At 39.1% G+C, this 17,215-nt stretch overlaps 1 protein-coding gene across 1 annotated transcript; it reads left to right on the top strand.

Annotated features, from left to right (window-relative positions):
• The first annotated feature begins 752 nt into the window (after positions 1-752).
• On the top strand, positions 753-12,882 carry LOC101853820 (ubiquitin-conjugating enzyme E2 2). Its single transcript, XM_005108419.3, has 6 exons — positions 753-900; positions 4,557-4,620; positions 6,253-6,284; positions 7,266-7,343; positions 9,067-9,172; positions 12,660-12,882. Exons 1-6 carry the CDS (start codon positions 877-879, stop codon positions 12,797-12,799), a joined length of 444 nt encoding a protein of 147 aa, XP_005108476.1. The 5' UTR covers positions 753-876; the 3' UTR covers positions 12,800-12,882.
• The last annotated feature ends 4,333 nt before the right edge of the window (positions 12,883-17,215 follow it).

The following is a 17,215-nucleotide window of genomic DNA, read 5'->3' as shown; positions in this document are numbered from 1 at the left end:
GAGAGAGAGAGAGAGAGAGAGACGAGAGAGACTAGGGGGAGAGAGAGAGAGAGACGAGAGAGACTAGGGGGAGAGAGAGAGAATAATTATGCGCTTATAGCTTTTTGTTTATATATCTGTCGCCTATACCAGTTGGCCTGTTGGCCTAATATCTAGTGTTTCAATATCTATTTGCAGGATCTCCAAAATGTGAAAGCAATTCGGATCAACTTTATTGTGTCTTTTTTTTTGGGGGGGGGGGTGATAATGGAAACGTTTCTCGAAGTTCTTGAGTATTTTAGATATTATATATGATCTATCCAAAAAAAGAAAATGTTAGAACTATAGTTTCCTTTTGTTGCCTTCCACAATCAATGGCGATGGAATTTACGTAATTGACCAAGGTAGATATTATACACGTACATAAGTCTTTGTGCAGTTAAAAACTTGATATAAACCCCAGAGAGATAAGAAATAAATAAAAACTAATATTATATTTTATCAAAATTTGCTCGTGCACTTTTGGATCACGTTCATTTTGCAAAGTTACTTTCTTTAAAAAAAGAAATAATAATAGTAAAAAGGCTTCGTCGATTCTGATTTTAAACTCCACCCATCTTACTTCAAGTTTCGAGTCTTCGGAGAAAATGTAAAGCAAAAGAAAGGTAACCTAAGGACAAAAGAGGGAATTTCCCAACGTGATGACGAGCACCGAAACTTAGCCTATTTTTATACAGTCACAGCAGCGGAAGTTACAATCCTCTTGGGCATGCGCAGTACTGAAATGTTAGCTCTATCTCTATTCAAGTTTACAACAGGCATTATTTTTAGTTCAGAGGGAGAGGTTACTGAACAGTCCCAGGTCTGCGAAATACCCCACGCCATATTTTGTTCAAAATGGCTATGAAAAGAATTCAAAAGGTTTGTGTGAGGATACTAACCTTCGAACCGTCTTTATAGGATAACACCGATATGGGGAAAATGTTTATGATGAATGACCACCCACGATCGCAAACGACTTAGCTTGTTCCAGTTCCCTCCTCTCACTCACGCAAGCCCTTCCTTGACAACTCGAAATAAAATTTGTGGTCTTCCGGATTCGATGAATTACCATGTGGTGTTTAGATGCCGAAAACTTTTCCAGTTTGGACGTTAGGTTTCTGTCTATTTGTGAAGGGGGAGGTTAAAGTTTGACTAGGATTTACGCAAAAATTAAGGATGGCATGTGCCTGGTAAGAGCGAAAAATGGTGAAAAAAGAAAGTGCCCCCCCCCCCCCCCTCCCTTCCACTGGCCTCCAGTGCCCTTTTTCTTTGACAATGATGATGGGGAGGGTTTTGCTGAGACTGCCATCTTTTAACACAGCTGAGTGCATTGTAGTTGATTGGATAAATGAAATCCAACATTAACACGGTTCTGGGGTTCTGATTTTTCTAGAGTCTAGTCCTTTGACTTTGATCAGTTGTCACCCCAGGCCATGAAATAATTGATGATCATATTCATCATTGCTGCTGAATTGATGACACAGGACATGATAAATCTGTTTGTTATGTTTGGTGATATCATGTTCCATCATAGGCCTACACACATGATGTAATAAGTAAGGGCTTTTTATAAAAAATGTTATCTTGTCTCCTGTGATAGGCTAGCCTGTTTTATTACAGGCATGGTGGCCCTAACTAGAATCTCTAGATTCTGGAGAGAGTTGTGATTGTCCTTGAGTGAGATTGGGCAAGAAAGAGAGGAAAGACAGATGGTTGTGATGCTAAACTAAGGTCCAGGTACCTGGATCTGGGTACCCGGAGGTGTCATCTCTGACTCAAAGGTTGATGTGTAGGCCTATTTAAGATTTAAATGACCCTCCATCTTTCACGGTCGTGAGGTGCCGTTGCACATTCTATCAAGGCCAGTCCATGTTCTTAGTTGTTGATATCCATGTTATTCTTTGTCTTCCTCTGGCTTTCCTGCCCCAGGTAGCTTTTTTTTTTTGACCAGTGGAGGCAGGGTGGGATTGGGATGTGAAATTGTTACCCTGCGGGTGGTGGACTGCCCTTTTAATTGTTGGCAAAGTGATTAACGCCGGAACTAGGCTAGGAGGTCACAAAGACAAAGTAGTGTAGTCTGCTGTTGTTCGGATAATTACTGTTTCATCATGATGAGGAAAATATTGCGTCATTTGTCAGTATCACTACCTTATTTGCATTTATAATTAGGAAGAGTCAATGGAGGCAAAAAAACAACCAACAAACACATGAAGCTACAGCGAGCACCTAGCACAGCTCTCTGATTGGCCCAAGTATAGAGATGACATATTTCTGCCATCTATTTAGTACTATTTTTGTCATTTTCCAGGGTTTCCCCCAAGACTCTTGGGTTTCCCTCGCCAGTTGACTAGATCTCACTGTTTGTTTTTTGTATTAATTTGTGTATCTTTTATAAACAATCTCAGCAATTCTCGTTCCATAAATTTACCTTCTCCTCAAAGTTGTACACACGGGCGCACTCACACATAAGCGCGCGCACGCAGAGCCTAAGCAGTCAGCGATGAAACCTAGTGACGTAGCCCATCACACGCTAAGCGGCAAAGTGAGCCTGCCACGGTGAGATCTAGTCAACCTGCACGGGATGCCCCGGAAGATGACAAAAATAGATGGCGGAAATGCGTCATCTATATTTTGGCCAATCAGAGAGGTGTGCTAAGCACTCGCTGACATAGCTTCATCATGTAAAAAAAAACCCAAACTATTATTATTGTATCTCAAACTCAAAGAAAAGCATGGAGGTAGTTGATCTCTATTCTCCTTTTGACTTTTGAGTTTCCTTTAACTGTAGATAAATCTCTTCCTGCTTGATTCTAGAACATTACCACCTAGAGAAGTTGTTGTTTTATTGGTTAGTGAGTTATCAGAGGACATTTTTCTACCTTTTAAATTTAAATTAGTTTGTCTTGTCATCCTTGGCAATGGGTGTATGCCACACATGAAATATAATGACATTATAATGCAGTGTAAAAAAAATAAGTCATGTAAACTGCTGCGAAACATTTTTCGAAATTACTTAATTAATATTCTCATAGAAAGAAGGGGTAAATTTTTCCTTTCACTCCCGCACACAGATGTACTGCTCTGGTGGTCAAACTGCAGTGTTTTTTGCTGCAGATCTCATGCAGCCACTAAAACTGTCACAAATCAATAATTTTCAAGAAAATGCCAAACCTAACTGCAAAACATCAAATCATGGCTTAAAACAGGGGGACCCCCCCTGTAGGAAACCCCTCCCTCCCCCCCTGTTTATTTTACTTCAGGGGGTGAAACCTCCCTGTTTGGTTCGAAGTGCGAAAGTTTGGTTCGAAGTGCGAAAATTACTACGCAATTAGGCTTAGTGTGACCTGGTACGATTAAAAACTATCAAATATTTCACATACTATTTTGATATTTGCGACAGAAATGAAGTAATATTCGTGTTCAGCATATCAATACACAACAGAAAATGGACGACTAACTAGTAGCTAAGTGTGAAACGAGAGGGAAAGTTAAAAGAATACCAAAGCATGAATTTCTATTTTAAGACTTTTTGATTCAAGTGCGAATATAACTCACCCGCACCCAGACTCGAAGAGTTACGGGTACATAATGGATAACCATAGAGTAGAGACAGGTAAAAAAATGTTACAGCTGTTCGAGTGTTATGATTTCAACCTGCTCTGATTGTGAAATTGTCATTTTGTGGCGTCGGTGGCCTAGCGGTTAGGCTCTCGGACTCGCAACCGTAAGGTCGTGGGTTCAAATCCCGTCAGGGGCCCGACGTTGTGTTCTTGGGAAAGGCACTTTACACGAAATTTCCCCACTTCACCCAGGTGGCAATGGGTACCCGGCTATAGACAGCGAAAGATCTTGTCAGTTTGTTAGTGTTTGAGCGCTTAATCAGCTGCTTGCACTGTATGCTTCCCAGGAAGCTGAGAATGTTTCGGAGCATTCTATAGTCTGCTGGGGTAATAATATAGTGTAAAGCGCATCTGTTGAGCGGGGATATGCGCTATACAAATGCTATTATTATTTTATTATATTATTATTTCAAGTTAAGGTATATACATATATATATATATATATATAGCCGTACACTGTATATATTTTTCTTTTTTCTGTGTGAGTAGACTGAGAACACTAACACTTTGTTGTACTACTGTTCCTCTACCAAGAACACTTTCTTGAACAATCGATATCTCTACATGCTTTGTGTTAGGACAAATTTTAGTACAGTAAAGATATATATCATTAATTGAAGCAAGGACCTCATGATGTTGATGAGGAGTCCATGCAAAGGTATCAGTTTGTTGTTGCTTGGGCTTTTTGTGCAAATTGCTGCAAACCATTGTGTGTGGTTTTTAGTGGTGTTTGAATTTTTGTGTGTTTTTGTTTTTTTTCACTTTATCACAAATTATATTTATTTTTTATTTGTGACTATTGTATTGTTTTAGTTGTAATGTTTTGCGGCGCTCGCAACTGCATATATAAGGTCATAAGATTTGTGACTTTGGTTTTATCTTAATTTTGCTTTGTTTCGTTTTTTCTTCTCCTAGGAACTTCAAGACCTCGGTCGAGATCCACCCTCCAACTGTTCAGCTGGACCTGTGGGAGATGACAGTGAGTACAGTCTAAATTGTCCAGGACACACGCACACACACACACAAAATCGAGGAAAAAAGCAGAGTTGTCTTAAACAGCAGACATCTTAGATAGTGTCATATTCATATATATGAATAAAAAGAAAAAAGAACTTTTTTACACAACAAGTTGTTTTGGGGTGGGGCGAGTGGGCATTTTGACTGGTGGCCGTTAGAGCAGCTTTGACTGTTTTATGGTCCACCGTTTTCTTTGTTTTAATCATCATCCTGATCAGGCCGTAATATAAGCTGATTCGTCGTTTGTGTCATGACGTGGTGGAATAAAAATTGCCACACTGGTGGGGAAAATGTTGTTTCTTCAATTTCAATATTATTTTGACGAGCGCCTGATTTCACCACGATTCCTCACATTTGCTTGTTCTCTTGTTTAGAGCCGTTGCATGTTCCAGCTCAATTGTATCACTTTTCAGCTCGTTGGGCCGCCTTTGAAGTGTCATTATAAAGGAAACTGGGCTTCGACTGGCTCTTATAATAGAACTGCTGGTCCTGTAAAAGTTCAGTTTCAGTATCAAACAAAAGAAGAAATATTATGCAATGACTATATAAAAACGAAATCTCGACCCCCTGGGTTTTGTCAGAGGGAGACTTTGTTTCTAAAGACGCCTAGTCTGAACAGGCTATTCTGGGCATGTAAGGGTGATACTTAATGAGAAATTTACAGGTGATCCTAGGCAAGTAGGGGTATAATGTATAAAAAGGTCCCGGAGGAGACAGAAGAGGAATATTTGAGTGAATATCTACCAGCCAAGAGAGGCATTTTGAAGGCTCTTGAGCCCGTCGTTCATGCAGATAACAAGATCATAATCTTAATCTTACCGTTTTTGTTGACTTTGTTGTTTGGAAAGTGCCAGCTCCATGCTTTTGTTAAGGCTATACATACTTCATTTGTAAGTGGTTGGCCACTGTGCATCATAAGCAACATCTGTGGGTGGTTGGAGGGGGGGCGCGCTTCGATGTGGTTTGCTCCTTCTTTCCTGTCAAATATCTTTCAGTGGGTGGTTGGCGGGTGCTCTGGTGTGGTTTGCTCCTTCTTTCCTATCAAACATCTGTCATCTTTATCTCGCCTCCTTCTTTTTTGTGTTTGTTACTCTCTTGTAACACCTCTAATATTCGGCACTTATATGACCTTATTGTGTTGCAAGTGCCGTAAAACTCTTACAAAAACTAAACTAAAAACATCTTTCATCCTTATCTCTCCTCTTTTTTCTTTGTATTTTGCTCACTCATAAGTTACACCTCAAATCTTCTACACTTAAAGAGTTGTTTGACCTATTTCTGTTGCAAGTGCAGTATAGTTTTACTAAAACCCAAACTTAACCTCAGCAATGTCTAATCTGTTCTATGTTAAATATTTCTTGCTGTTGGGTCGTCCGATTTGAAAATAACAATTATAGTATTATTTTAAGCATTTGTTTTCTGTTTAAACCCATATAAAAATATTGTGTCTTTTAACCGTCTTTTTGTTGACAAATGTGAAACGTCACAAATTTTCAGATGTTTTCATAAAAACCCAGTGGCCTCCCTGTCATAACCACATGTCCTTTTGGTATTCTTCGTCACTGACTGTTTAATTTTTATTTTCTCTTTTCAGTGTTTCAATGGCAAGCAACAATATTAGGGCCTGTAAGTAATGCTTCCCATTTATTTTTTATTTATTTTTATTTATTTTTTTTGGGGGGGGGGGTGTTATATTTTTGCAAATACGTTAAGGTGTAATTAATGTAATGTAAGTGGGTGGTTGGCGGGTGCTCTGGTGGTTTGGTCCTTATTTCCTATCAACATCTATTGTCCTTATTTCCCCTCCTTCTTTTTTGTGTTTGTTACTCTCTTGTAACACCTCTACTCTTCGGCACTTATATGACCTTATTGTGTTGCAAGTGCCGTAAAACTCTTACTAAAACAAAAACAATTTTATGTAAACATGTCTTGTGTGACATTTGTTGTGCAGCGTTACATGTAGGTGAAACAGAGTACATTCTTTCAGTGTTATTTTACTTTCTTTTCTATCGTTCATCTTTTCATTGTCAATGAGCACAAGGAGAAAGACATGTTATAATTCTGTCCCCGTGGTTTTATGCACCCCGCATAATTTAGCAAAATTTGATCATTTTTTGCATAATTTCTGATTATTTTCCTTTATCATTCTTTGTTAAAATTAACAGAATCGCATAAATTCACATTTTTGGGCTCAGTTTGCATAATTTCAGAATTTTTCTTGCATAAAACGAGGGGGACAGTATAATGTAGAAAGCATGTCACGTGTTGAAAGTATATGAGCCAGCTAATCTTTTCACATAGGTCACCATGAATTTACTAAAAGGGCTGTACCATGCCTGAAGGTAAAGCTACCTATATTTTTGGAAAATTATTCTTTTTACCACGGATTTTTATTATGTTTAAGGATTATTGTAATGTTGAGATTTGCCCAGACAGGTGTGTCTCAAATATATCTTTGTTGTGCAGTCGGAAATATTTGATTTTCAAAATTGTAAAGTACATTTGCCTGCTCCATGTCGATTTCTTTACTCATTTGGAGGGAAATGAATGCTTCGCCTTTATGTCATATAATTAATCTAATACATATGTAAAAAAATGTCCTTTCAGGCTGATAGTCCATATCAAGGAGGTGTGTTTTTCCTCACAATAACATTTCCATCAGATTATCCCTTCAAGCCCCCAAAAGTGAGTACACCGTGCATCCCGTTTCTTCTTTCTTCTGTTTTTCAGTACTTTATATTTATTTTAATTTTTTTAGTGGGCACATTTTTACGTTTTCAGTGGTCAGGTATGCTGGCTTGGCAGTAGATGAGGGTGGGGCTCTTGTGGCCCAGAGGTTAAGGTGTCCGCCTCTCATTCAAAGGTCCCGGGTTCGAATCTCCGGAAAATTTTCTTCTCTAAAATTGTCTCCTTTCACCTCCTTTCCTGCTCTCTGGCAATATTCTGTCGTCTGCTTTCGTCTCCTCGATCTGCCCCAACCCCCTCAACTCCTTTGTCTCCTCTGGGCTCCTGGCCCTTTCTGCAGCCTTTCTACTGCTACTCCTTGGCTCCTTCTTACTGCTGTCTTTCTGCCACACCCCTGATCTTCTGGTAGGAAAGATCTACACCTGGCCTTCTCGGACCAGGGCGGAAAGTCTTGGAGGGCCCGTGTGCAAGTTGCACACGTTAAAGATCCTTTAGTCGTCTAAAATGGATAAGAGTAGGCTTCGACCGCCACCCAGGCAAAATTCAAAATTTCCTACCAACTGAAAATATTAGGTGTGTCCCGCGCGCTCACATGACCTTATGCAGTTGGGAGCGCCGTAAAACATTTACCCCCCCCCCCCCCCCCCCAAAAAAAGTAGTTGAGGGTGGATGGTGTTATTCTGTCAAAATAGCAGTCCAGTGAGAGGGCTCGTGGTAGGGCGAATATTTGTGACGCAACGTGGTGGATTTGGGCACTTAATTTTGGGCATGTGGTATCATCTTGAAACTTGTTCATCTGTCTTGCTTTCCATGAAAAAAATACCCTTTTGTCTTGAATACAAAAGTAGAGATATTTGTGATTAAGGGAGGTGGGGGTCGCTTGGTTTCAGGGGTAAAATTAGTGAGGAAATAGTTGCCAAAGTTTTGTTTATTTTCTTTAGCTTGAGAATTCCTAGTTACCAAAAAAATTACATCTTTTTTGCCTTTAATCAATGTTATGAAGTACAGTTCAATTCACACATAATTTTTAAAAAAAAATAGATATAAGAGATATTGAGCCACAAAACAAAATTATGATTTATGAGGGAATGGTCAGAGCAAGGAAGACACCCCCCCCCCACCCCTCAGCATTGCGAGATCACAGCACAACAAAACCTCACGCTCAGTCACACAAACACAATGCTGGCAGCCACATTATTTTTTTATTCTAAAAATGTATTCATGTTTTGCAGAGAAATGTTTATTGTCGTCATTTCCATGCACATAGGGTTTTTTATGCTGCTGGCCCAAGGCATTCTCTACAGCATTTGAATGTAGAGATGTGTTTTAAAGTATTGGGGGCCTTTTTTTTTTTTTTTCAGAAAATACTTAAACTTAAATTGTCGGATTTCAGTGCCAGCTGTACAGATGAGATATTTGATGAGATTTGTATCCAGACATGATTGTGTATTTTGAATAGTTGTTTGATGTTTAGTAAATACCTTGTGTTCAGAAATGGTTTCATGTGTTATGTAATTGTTGTCAAAGAATGTGCATGTTTTTCTTAAAACTCACATTTTTAGTTGTTCTGTTTTTCATTTGTTTTTGTTTGTTTTTTAATAAAGGGGAAAGGGTGGTGGTGGTATGGAAATGAGTTGAGAATGAAAACCTCGTGTTTATTGTTTCCTCAGTGGCCAATATAATGAAATGACAGTGCTTGTATTTGTTGGGGGGTTTTTCTCAGGTTGCTTTCTCAACAAAAATCTACCACCCAAATATAAACAGTAATGGCAGCATCTGTTTGGATATCCTTCGAAGCCAGTGGTCGCCTGCTTTGACTATATCAAAAGGTAAGCACTCGGAACTTATTATAGTGGGTGGGTGGTTGGCGGGTGCTCTAGTGTGGTTTGCCGCTTCTTCTTTCCTATGAAAAATCTATCGTCCTTATCTCCCTTACTTCTTTTTTTATGTTTGTTACTCTCTTGTAACACCTCTAATCTTCTGGCGCTCATTTGACCTTTTGCAGTTGCGAGTGTCGTAAAACCTCTGCTAAAACAAGAAGAGCTTATTTATAGTGGGGGCTCTCATGGCTTAGAGATTAAGGTGTTCGCCTCTTATTCAAAGGTCCCGGGTTCTAATCTGGGTAGCGATTGAAGTATTTTCTTCTCTAAAATTGTCTTTTTTCACCTTCTTTCCTTCTATCTTGCAATATTCTGTCGTCTGCTTTGGTCTCCACTCTCTTCCCCCACCCCCTCACCTCCTTTGCCCCCTCCACTGGGTTCCTCATTCTTTCTGCAGCCTTTCTACTTCTCCTTGTCTCCTTTTTTCTGTTGTCTTTCAGCCACACCCCTGATCTTCTGGTAGGAAAGATCTACACCTAGCCTTCTCTGACAAGGACGAAAAATCTCGGAGGTCCTGTGTGCAAGTTGCGCTCGTTAAAGATCACTTAGTGGGCCAAAATCGATAAGAGTAGGCTTCGGCTGCTACCCGGGCAAAATTCAAAATTTCCTACCAATTGAAAATGTTTGGTGTGTCCCGCGCGCTCATATGACCGTTTGCAGATGCGAGCGCCGTAAAACACTTACCGAAAAAAAAAGAGCTTATAGTCGTATGGGATAGAGCGCTCTATAAATACAGTCTATTATTATAGAGTCTGGGAATAATGGTTGTTCAGTATCTTTTGTTCGAAATGGCTTGAACCATGCTTCGTTTGTGCTCTTGATTGGTTCTGTGACGATAAAACTTAGGTTGTTGGTACCGTAATTGAAACTAGGTTGGTTATGGGTGGTTGGAGGGCACCTCTGGTAGGTCTTAGTTCTTTTTTTTTTTTTTCTCTGTTGTTTCTGTCAATCTGTCCTGCTACTTACCTGCACTATATATAGGTACCAGAAACTAAATTTTCAAACTAGCTGTATGCCAAATTTATCTGTTCCATTTGAAAGGCCTATATCCACTGAGCATTTTGGTACCATTCTTTAACCTCTCCGTCAATTTTTAAGAAAATTGTAGTTGTTTAAAATTTGATCAAATTTGTTAAAGTCAGTCACTGGCTGCAACCCCATGTTTGACAGACAATAAAAAAAAAAGTACCAAGTGCACTAAACATCTCCACATTAACAGAGTACAATCACTGTAACAAATATATGGAGCCTAATTTTTTTCAAGACTCTGAGATCTTTACAAATCAGTATTTTATCGCCTCAAACACAATTATCTGTCGTTATTTCGACAAAAACACCGAGTGTTGACCCGACGGCGCGCACTGGCCCCCGCGGCGAGCGAGTCGGCTCTATACTGTAGTGTACCCCGCGTACGGGGTCATATGCTTTCCGAGTCTCTCGGAAGGATTGATGAAAAATAATTCCAAGTTAATAACTTTATTCTAATAGAAAATGAACTGATCTTTTAATTGATACCTGTTATAAGTCGGTATTATACATATTTTGTGTAAAAAGGGATACTTTAAACATTTTGACCGTATTTTTAAAAGCTTTCTATAAAGACGCCAAAGGCTTAACTTATGTCAGGGGAAAGCCCGTTTAAAGCTCTATAGTTATCCGCCAATGAAAAGACGGTATTTAATCATCCCTCGTTCCGCGAAGCATTTGAATGCACGCGTGTCAATTTTTCAACCGGCCGACCTCGCATTCCGACCGCGAGGGGCTTCGCTTTCGTCTGCGATTCTAAAGCTCCTATTAATCGGACATATAAACAACTTACACCATTGTAACGAGGAAAAGCTGAACTTTTACAAGGTGTACGGCATTTGGTGTTTTACAACGAAAGAGCAAAGAAACAGCGATCGGAATTACCACGATTTTACCGATACCACGCCGTCGGAAGGCTGCGAGTGCCCGCGAGGCCGTGTTTACGCTACCTACTATATATAACATTATTACATTTATATTGATGTGTGTCTCTTTACTCAAACACAACTGATAGGTTCTTCTTTTCTTTCCTTCTGTTGTTTCTGTCTGTCCAACTTACTTTTTTCCTTGGCTAAATGACCCTTAATGTGTGTCGATATATGCTTCTTTTTACTCAAACAAAACTTTTCTCAAACTCAAATCAGGTTATGGGCAAATGACAAAATAATTTGCAGATCTGATTTTTGTTGTTGTTGTTGTTAGAGAATATATGCAAAAGTGTAAATGGCTTGTGTGGCCCAACTTACTTAAAATTGTGTAGGGAACTGAAACGGATGCGTATCAACATTAAGTTTAAGTCAGGAGACTTATTCACTTATATGTAATTTTAAAGGTTTTCGTATTGCTGTTTAAGAAGTAAGGGGACTTTTGGAACTACCGTGGTATTTCTTAAAATCCATAAATAAGTATAGCTCTGTACGATTTTGATGAGGCAGAAAGCCCTCTTCATAAGTTTTTCCGAATTGTTTGCGGGGTTTTTTTTCACTTAGTTTAGTTTGTTGAAAGGAAACTACTGATATATGGAATTGTTTTGGCAAATTAATAGAGTGGAATGTTATTCACAATTTTACGTCCTTTGTGACTGATGCAAAACCTGATGGTTGACTTTTTTAGTGACCAGTATTATTGCAGTACATAGAGTTGAGCTTTAATGTTTTATTATTGACCAGTATTATTGCAGTACATAGAGTTGAGCTTTAATGTTTTATTATTGACCAGTATTATTGCAGTACATAGAGTTGAGCTTTAATGTTTTATTATTGACCAGTATTATTGCAGTACATAGAGTTGAGCTTTAATGTTTTATTATTGACCAGTATTATTGCAGTACATAGAGTTGAGCTTTAATGTTTTATTATTTACAATTTTACTTCCTTTGTGGCTGATGTAAAATCTGATCATTGACTTTTTTAGTGGTCAGTATTATTATTATTGCAATGTAGAGTAGACCTTTCACGTTTTATTGTTGACAAACTTCAGCGTAACAGTTGACGTTAGGAGCATGCTGAAACATTATGTTTTGAAGTCTTTTTCTCTCGTGCTGGGTTCTGGGTCAATGCGGAAGGAAGGTAAATAGAGGAAGAGATTAAAAGCCTACATCACCTGGTTCCCATAGATTTATGCTTGCTTTTTATGAAAAGATTTATCATGCTAATACACTTCGTTTGCAGGTGCTCTGATGTTGTTTCCTCCTTCTTTCCTATCAAACATCTATCGTTCTCATCTCTCCCCTCTTCTTTTTTTGTGTTTGTTACTCTCTTGTAACACGTCTAATCTTCGGCACTTGTGTGATGTAATTGGGTTGCAAGTGCTGTAAAACGCTTACTAAAACAATTAGTAATGCTTTGTTAGTCATCATAATAATAAAATGTTTTCCCTAACCCCCCGTTTTCTTTTTTTCTTTTTGCAGTGCTTTTGTCCATTTGCTCCTTGTTAACAGACCCAAACCCGGATGACCCCTTGGTTCCAGATATTGCGCGCACGTTCAAAACGAATCGCAGCGAGTACAACAGGCTAGCCAAGGAATGGACGACCAAGTACGCCGAGTGATACAAAGCAGCAGCATTCATGATGCTGCTGCTAGAAAACACCTCGAACCTGACCTTTATCAAATAAAAAAAAAAAAGAAGAATTTCCACAATGTTGCGTAGTGTGGTCTGCAAGCTGACGAGGGTTTCCTTTGAGAATGAGTGTTATCATCCAGACTGTTTGCCTGTCTTCTCGCTGTGTACTCTTTATTTTTTTATTTTTTTGTTTTGTTATTCCCTTTATTTTCCTCTTTGTTGTTTTCTTCTTCCTCGTTGTTTTTAGTCTCTTCCTCTTTCAGGCTCGACCGTCGATACATCTTTTTTGTCAGGAATCAGTGATATATATTTTAACTCAACACGTTCGCCGTGTTTCCAATATCGCGGTGGGACAGACTTTGTTGTCATCAGTTTCTCCGACTCACTGTTTTTTTTTGGGGGGGGGGATTTTTTTGTGGGTTTTTTTTTTTCAGCCGTAAGACTGTTTTTTATCCTGACGAAGGGGATTTTCTTAGGGAGGGGGGGGGGGGGTTGATGGGGTCAGATTGTGGTTACATGTGTACTACTGTGTGTTACCAAGGCACCAATTATAATTTTATGTGTGTAGAAAAGAAACCAGTGGATATAACAATAGCATAGGTTAAAGGTCTCGTGTAAAGAGTTTGAGGTGTCACTACGAGCAGGAATAATCACGTGTGTTCTTGCTATTCGCCATGTTTGTTGTCCATTATGCCTCTTTTTTTTTTCTTTTTTTTTTACATTTTATTTAAACTCTTGGGTGATATGTAGCAGGTGGAAGGCTGGAAGTGGGTATCAAAATATACTGGAAAGGTTAGGGGGCAGTTTTTTTGTGTTTTTTTTTAGCTTTTGTACTTTAAATAACAGAGTACATGCCTTCGTATTTATTATATTATATTATATTTCGATATCTCTTGATGCATCTTCTTCTTCTGTCTTCTTAAAGCAGTTATTTAGTCAACTCTAAGTCATGATAAGTGTTTCTGTTTGAAGGTTGTTGACACATTTAAACGAAAAGAAAAAAAAAGACGTTTATTCCATTCACATTATTATTGTTAATCATTTCTTGAACTGTGAATACTTTTCAACTTTTGCAGCCTGGAGACGAGGTAGCTATTCACAATTTTCATTAGGGCTTGAAAAATGTCATGCCAATGTTGCAGCCCCGACGTCGTAGGCGTAGCGCTAGCAGGAGTTTCGTTATTTCAGATTGTTTATTCTCGCCGCAAAGAACTTGCCACTGTTGAATTTAGGAATAGAGTCTCATGTCCATTATTACAGCCTTTCAGGGAGAACTAGATCATGTGTGACGTTGTGGTGAAATCAGGCGCTCGTCAAAATAAGGAAGTGAAAGAGATCGATATTTTTCTGCCAATAGAACCTCTGACGCCAGGTGAACGCCACCTCCCTTCAATATCAACTTGTTTCAACACATTGTTCCGGTGGGGGAGAGGGGGGGGGGTCCATTATAACTAAGACAAATACAAATGAACAAGCTTTAAGATGATACCAACTTCTCTTCGCACAAAAAAAATTGACGGATGCCTGATTCCACCTTGCTTGACTCATATATTGTATGGAAAACGTAGATTCCGGGGTGTTGACATCATCGCTGTAATTTTTTGGTGCAAAGTCTGATGTGTTATAAACTATGGTTGAGCAGGATGGACAACTTGAACTCGTTTCGCCGTCTTGTGGTTTTCCAAAATTTGAGTAATGCGCGCTGTACTGATGGGAGTGTTAATCAACGTCTAGCTTGTATACATTTCTAGGTAATACAAAGCATTGGTCTCATTAAATTGTGTGCTTTTATCTAACATCAAAGGCACAGCTCGTTGTCTGTTCTTTTCTCTGTTTTTTTTTTTTTTTTTTTTTCTCTGCAGTGGTTCAACCACTTTTCATTTGTCGATTTGATTTAGGTTAGGGACTGTCGTATATATATATATAGATCTATATGATGCAGCTGTTAGATTCTTCATCATCACACGCAAAATATGTGAGTTTGATACTAAAAAAGTGGTCAAGAATTTTTTATCGAGCATCTCTGTCTGTCTGTTGGGGTGTTGTATTCCACTCAGCACGCACGTGCTTGCCCTGACGAGCAGGGTAGAAGCAGCCACACCCCCCCCCCCTAAATGATCAAAATTGTGCGAATGGAGCGGGGTAAACATCAACCATTACAACAACTGCTTGTGTACTGGACCAGTAACTCCGCTCCCATAAGGACACACGCCTCCCCCACCCTTTTGTATGCACCACCGCCATTTCCTTCTCCTCTTTCCTTGTTTCATCTTGCGTGTGACCTTAGATCTCAATATATATATATTATATATATCAAAATATGTGTCGTGTGGTGCCCCGTCGTGTGCGGCAGTATTTCTGTCACCTATGACGGCATTGCATCTCCACCTTACCGACCGACCGACCTGCAAACGGCTCACTCGTGTTTCTATTCCTGGTTCCTGGTGCTGAGCTGTCTGTCAAGTTTGTTTTTTTCTGTTTCTACCTTTGCCTAGTTAGTTGTTGATGGATGGGTCAAAGGGCAAAGAAAAAAAAAAGGTGGGGGGAGGGGGGGGATTAGTCGTCTGCATCATGTTCATTTCATTTGGTAACGTTTTCAGTAGCAATTTGTTTATTAGGTCGTTTGTATTTTTTTTAGTTTTAACTTCAGTGATAAAAAAGTAAAGAGCAAGGCTGCCTACCATAGATGAAGATGGGTTATCAAATGTTACTGAAAGTTTGACTGCAAGTCAAATTACTACTAATTACTGCTAATTCCTAGCATTTAAAGCAAGAGTATGATAATGTATTGTGCTCGAGTTAGGAAAGTTTTATCTTTTCACTAGTTCTCCGCCTGTGATTGAGCTGACTGTTGCGCCGGATTTATACAACTCGACCCATTTCCATTTGTTTTGTTCCACGTGCAGGAGATGGGACTATAATAATAAGTTAAGGAAGTAGCACTTGATCAGAGAGTGCAAGCCTCGCGTCACCTGCACGCTAATCTCACCGACCCTCTCGTGACTCGCGAATGGCCAGGCGGGCCCCTGTGGTGAACCTGCTGCCACGTCCTTGAATGCTGTCAATATTGTTTTTGTACATAGTTATACATAAAAAGATTAGGGGGTGAGATTTCGGGGGCGGGGTCAGCATGTTTTGATTTGGTCGCTTTTAAGGACAAGCGGGCTAACCCAGATTTTGTTTCTTTCATTGGTGTGTATATTTGTTTAGTTATACAGAAAACTCTCCTTGTCTTTTAAAGAAATGGAACAAGGAGCAAAAACTTTTCCTTTGATTTTCTTAAAACAGCATTTTTCGGGATAGTCCCCTTGTGCTTAAAAGCGACCATTTGGTTTTGTCCCAAAGTTTTGAGAAAAGGCTGGAGGGAGGGAGGGAGGGAGGTAGGGCTGTGGAAGTATAGATAGAAGAAATTTACGACTGACACTGACATCTGCGTCAGAGATTTTTGAAGTTATGTGGGCTTGAGTTTGGTGTGCCACTTTGATGATGTTTAGGTAATTCTTTGTAAGAACTTTTTTTTTTTTCCAGCCAAAAGGTACAAGAAAGATATCTAAACATCTTTAAACTTTACAGTGAATCTTTGTATCATGTGTACATATACAGAAAGGCACAAACGAGTTTAGAGACCGGCTGTGGTTTGTTGAGAGGAAGGTGTACAGAATTGATGTGGGGAAGTGGTTTACTACTACACACTCACACAATGTTACTGTTACATTCACATGCTGTGTTGTGTTGAGCCAGATTATAAACATCCAGGAATTACATTAACAGTAATAAATAGGACATTTGAGTAGGTTTATTATGTTTTCCATTTTCATGACATGCACAACTTAGACGACTGCCACCGAGACTTCTGGACTTACCAGTATCTCATCAGCTGAACTGGTAAATGTGCACGACTATTGATGGTAAATGTGCACGACTATTGACAGACAGTGTGTCCAGTAGCTTCAGATTCAGAATAAAAATGACATGTTGACTTTTACTTTTACTCAAAGCCTCGAATTGTAAGGCAAGAAACTGAAACACGTTTTCTCTTTTGCTGTGGTATATATATATTTTATGACCTACTAGAAATATATATATATATATCAGGGCTTGCGGTGACTAGTTTTTCCTCTCTGCTTCTTACCAAGGAGAATTTTGATGCTGTTGCCCAGATTATAACATCCAGGAATAACATTGACAGTAATAAATAGAAGACATTTGAGTAGGTTTATTTTTTCCATCTTCCTGACATGCTTAGACTGTTGTTACTTGTGTTACTCCAGTTTCTTGCTTATTTTTTAGATATTCTCCTGTTTGTTTGTTTTTGGGTTTTTTTAAGTGACGGGGGTGGGACGACTGATTGTTACCTGTTTAAATTTAGACTTTTTCTTTTTTTAAATTTTATTTTGGGGGG

Source organism: Aplysia californica, unplaced genomic scaffold (genome assembly GCF_000002075.1).
Source record: "Aplysia californica isolate F4 #8 unplaced genomic scaffold, AplCal3.0 scaffold00688, whole genome shotgun sequence".
Classification (NCBI taxonomy): domain Eukaryota; kingdom Metazoa; phylum Mollusca; class Gastropoda; order Aplysiida; family Aplysiidae; genus Aplysia; species Aplysia californica.
This window is presented reverse-complemented; position numbering and strand designations above follow the sequence as displayed.

Bases quoted from the DNA above. Each gene is read 5' to 3' on its own strand.
- LOC101853820 (XM_005108419.3), top strand. From the start codon at position 877: ATGGCTATGAAAAGAATTCAAAAG. The intron at 4,621-6,252 runs GTGAGTACAGTC...TTCTCTTTTCAG, and splicing joins TGGACCTGTGGGAGATGACA to TGTTTCAATGGCAAGCAACA. The intron at 7,344-9,066 runs GTGAGTACACCG...GGTTTTTCTCAG, and splicing joins ATCCCTTCAAGCCCCCAAAA to GTTGCTTTCTCAACAAAAAT.